The 2,994-nt window shown below is 59.2% G+C and overlaps 1 protein-coding gene across 4 annotated transcripts in view; it reads left to right on the top strand.

Moving 5' to 3' along the window:
• Nucleotides 1-2,778: 2,778 nt before the first annotated feature.
• The window catches only part of PLEKHA2 (pleckstrin homology domain containing A2), an 11,138-nt gene continuing 10,922 nt past the window's right edge, over nt 2,779-2,994 (top strand). For 2 of the 4 annotated variants that reach the window (XM_057386420.1, XM_057386423.1), the window contains exon 1: nt 2,780-2,992. In XM_057386420.1, coding sequence (XP_057242403.1) covers nt 2,852-2,992 — 141 coding nt within the window. In that variant the 5' untranslated portion in view covers nt 2,780-2,851. Of the gene's footprint in view, nt 2,993-2,994 lie in introns of all 4 variants that reach the window. The other 2 variants (XM_057386421.1, XM_057386422.1) reach the window with 2 other exon arrangements.

The raw sequence follows: 2,994 nt of genomic DNA, 5'->3' as shown, positions 1-2,994 counted from the left end.
AGCGCTCGCTCTCGGCTGCTTCTCCAGGGACCCGGCGGGGCGGCTGCGAGCCCTCGTGTCCCGTCCCCATCTCCTCTGGTTCCTCGCCCCAACTCCCCGGGCTCCGTCCGTGCCCCCGCGGCTCCGGAGCGGGTGGGGAGGCGGCCCCAGGGCTCGTCCCTCTGTCCTGGCGGAGTCTCCGGTCCCTGCAGCGGCWGCATCCGTGCCCGGGTGCGATCGAGCCCTCCCGGTGCGAGCGGCTCCTGCTCGACGGCTCCTGCAGCGAGGGGTCGGGGGCAGCGAGGGGGCTCCGCCCGGGGCAGCTCCGGAGCCTCAGGCACCATCCCCCCGAAACTCTGCGGGATGGAGGCGAGCGAGTGCGGGGATCAGCGAGTGGCAGCTATTTGGTGTTCTCCAGCTCTTTGTGCACAGATGAAGAGCTGTATCAGCCTTCTCCCGGCAGGTTAATAGTTTCATTAAGGCARTCATTTGGAATTAGTAGGAGCGAGTTGCTGGGCGCTGCCGCCCCGTCTGTCTGTCCTGTGGGTCGGGACAGACGTTGCAGCTGAGCTCGGGGAGCTCCTGTGCAGAGCAGGTAAGAGGAAATGGTGCTGCAGCCTCAGCTGGTGGGACCCTGGGCATCGCATCCAGCCCTCCTGGAACGGGGGGTCCTCCTGCACCCCCGGGCAGCTCAGACACACATCTGTGAGAGAGGAGAGGGTGCTGGGGCTGCCCATGGGTGCGGTGGTGCTGTGGGGTCAGTGTGAGGAGATGCCTCTGGCAGTTGTGATGTCCCCAGTGTCGGGTCTCTGTCACTTTGGGTTTTTCCCCTGCTGATTCCTGGGTCGCTGCTGTGGCTGTCGCTCTGCTGGCACAGACGGGGCACAGGAGCTGTGTCGGTGCAGTGGCATCCCGAGTGCTTCCTGGAAAGTCTGTCTGGCTGTGTGGCTGCACACGAGGCCTCTGAGCTGCCCCTGGCCACACTGGGGACTCTGCACCTCCTGCCTGTCCCTGGGAAGCACTTCCCTTTATCTCAGGGGGCAGCCAAGGGAGTGGTTTTGCTGTAAATCTTCTTCTATAGCCCAATTGCTTGCCGTGTCATTCACTGATTCAGGAAAGGGTTGTCATTTTTGGTGGAATGTTGTGACTGAAAAAGCTGGAAAGTAAGTTGCTTCAGAGGTAGGAAAGAGTCCTGGAAGACTCTGATGTGCTTCACTAGAAAGGTTGGTTCTGAAATAGTGGAAAACTGTATTTTCTGGTCCTTCTGGATTTCCTGAATAGGGTGGCCCACACGATGGCACAGCTGGAGATGCTGCTTTATCCTTTTCCTATGGAAAAGTGCAGCTCTTGGTGGCTGCAGAGAGACAGAGCAGTGGTGTCTGTGGGCAGTGGGATGTGAGGGGAGAGGAACCTGGCTGTTGGTGCAGAGCATGGGGCAATCCCCATCTCCTTTTGTGCATATCAAGTGCAGCCTGAGGTCAGTGTGCACACGAGGGCTGAGCTGGTTTGTGGTTCCCAGATGAGGCTCTGGTTMATGAAGGATGGTGGTGGTGGAACAYAGGGGGTCMCAAGAGGTGTCYTGTGGGGCTGGGGGCTCATCTCTGTGCTGCCTGTGGCACWCTCTGCTTCTCCCTCATCCCTCCCTAAGCAGAAATCTCTGGACTTTTGTTATCAGCAAAGGAAGAAAGAGTTTATGAYGTTTGCTCTGAACGTGTCAGTATGGTTGAAGGCACCTGGCTTTCTGCGTGCTTCCCCACCACAAAAATAACCCCACAGAAGCAGCGAGATGTGAAGAGCCCGTGGGGCACCATTGCTGGTCTAAAACAGCCTCTCCCCCTGCAGCAGCACGGGTCCCCATGAGCCAAACCCCAATACCCATCTCTGAAATAYTGGCCATGAACTGAGCTTCTGACAGCAGCTTGCCTTGTGTGCTGCCTCCTCTACCTTTGCAGCTGCACCCCAGCTCTTGCACAACCCTCATGTCCCCGGGCCCCACTCACTGCAGCTCAAAAATAGTATTTCCTCCTTTTCTGCATGAGATCTTTTATTTGTGTAGCTCCGTTTGTGGCACCTGCGCGATGGCCCCAGACAAACCACACCGGGCTCACGAACATCCTCCGGGTAACGGCTGCCCTGGGCCGTGGGGAGGGGGCTGTGCCCGGGCACTGGGACCTGTCCTGTCCCCCCAGTGCCCCTGGGTGCTGTTCTGCTCCCCTGGCAGTGACTGTGGTGTTCCCTCAATCCTCAGTGACCCTGGTGTTCCCCCAGTGCCCCTGGGTGCTGTTCCTGCTCCCCTGGCAGTGACCCTGGTGTTCCCTCAGTGACCCTGGTGTTCCCCCAGTGCCCCTGGTGTTCCATCAATCCCCAGTGTCCCTGGTGTTCCCTCAGTGACCCTGGTGTTCCCATCGTGGCACAGGAGACCTGGCTGGGGCAGCCCTGGGGAGGATCCGTGCCCGTGGCAGCCCTGGGGACACGGAATGGCCCTGCTGGGATGGGTCATTGTTTTCCCTGCTGACTCCACATCCTGGCTGCACASATTTTCTGCTGGAGCTGCAGATCGTTCCCCGTTTCCTGGGAGTGTGCTCAGGCTCTCTCCAGTGCGCTGCTTTGGGATTATTTTTTATCACATTTCTCAGGGATCTGGTGTCTCACATCAGCTCCTTTGTGGCTGCTTTGTCCTGTCTCAGGGGTTTGGTGGCTCTGGGGGTTGGGATGATGGGTTGGTGAGTTCTCCTTTATGAATGATGGTGCTGGCATGGCAGCACAGGCTGGGAGGGTTTGGGATGGCCCTGGGTGTGGGATCAGCTCCCGGGGGAGTTGGGGGGCTCTGATCCTGCCCCTSTGCACAGGGTGATGCCAGAAGGAGCCCGGCATGCCGTACCTGGACCGACAGAACCGGATCTGCGGCTTCCTGGACATYGAAGAAAATGAGACCTGTGGCAAATTCCTGCGGAGGTATTTCATCCTGGACACGCAGGCCAACCACCTCCTGTGGTACATGGACAATCCTCAGGT

This window comes from Malurus melanocephalus, unplaced genomic scaffold (assembly GCF_030028575.1).
Source record: "Malurus melanocephalus ecotype Western Australia unplaced genomic scaffold, MMel_1.1 scaffold_965, whole genome shotgun sequence".
Classification (NCBI taxonomy): Eukaryota; Metazoa; Chordata; class Aves; order Passeriformes; family Maluridae; genus Malurus; species Malurus melanocephalus.
The sequence above is the reverse complement of the archived record's forward strand: the minus strand, read 5'-3'. Positions and strand labels throughout refer to the sequence as shown.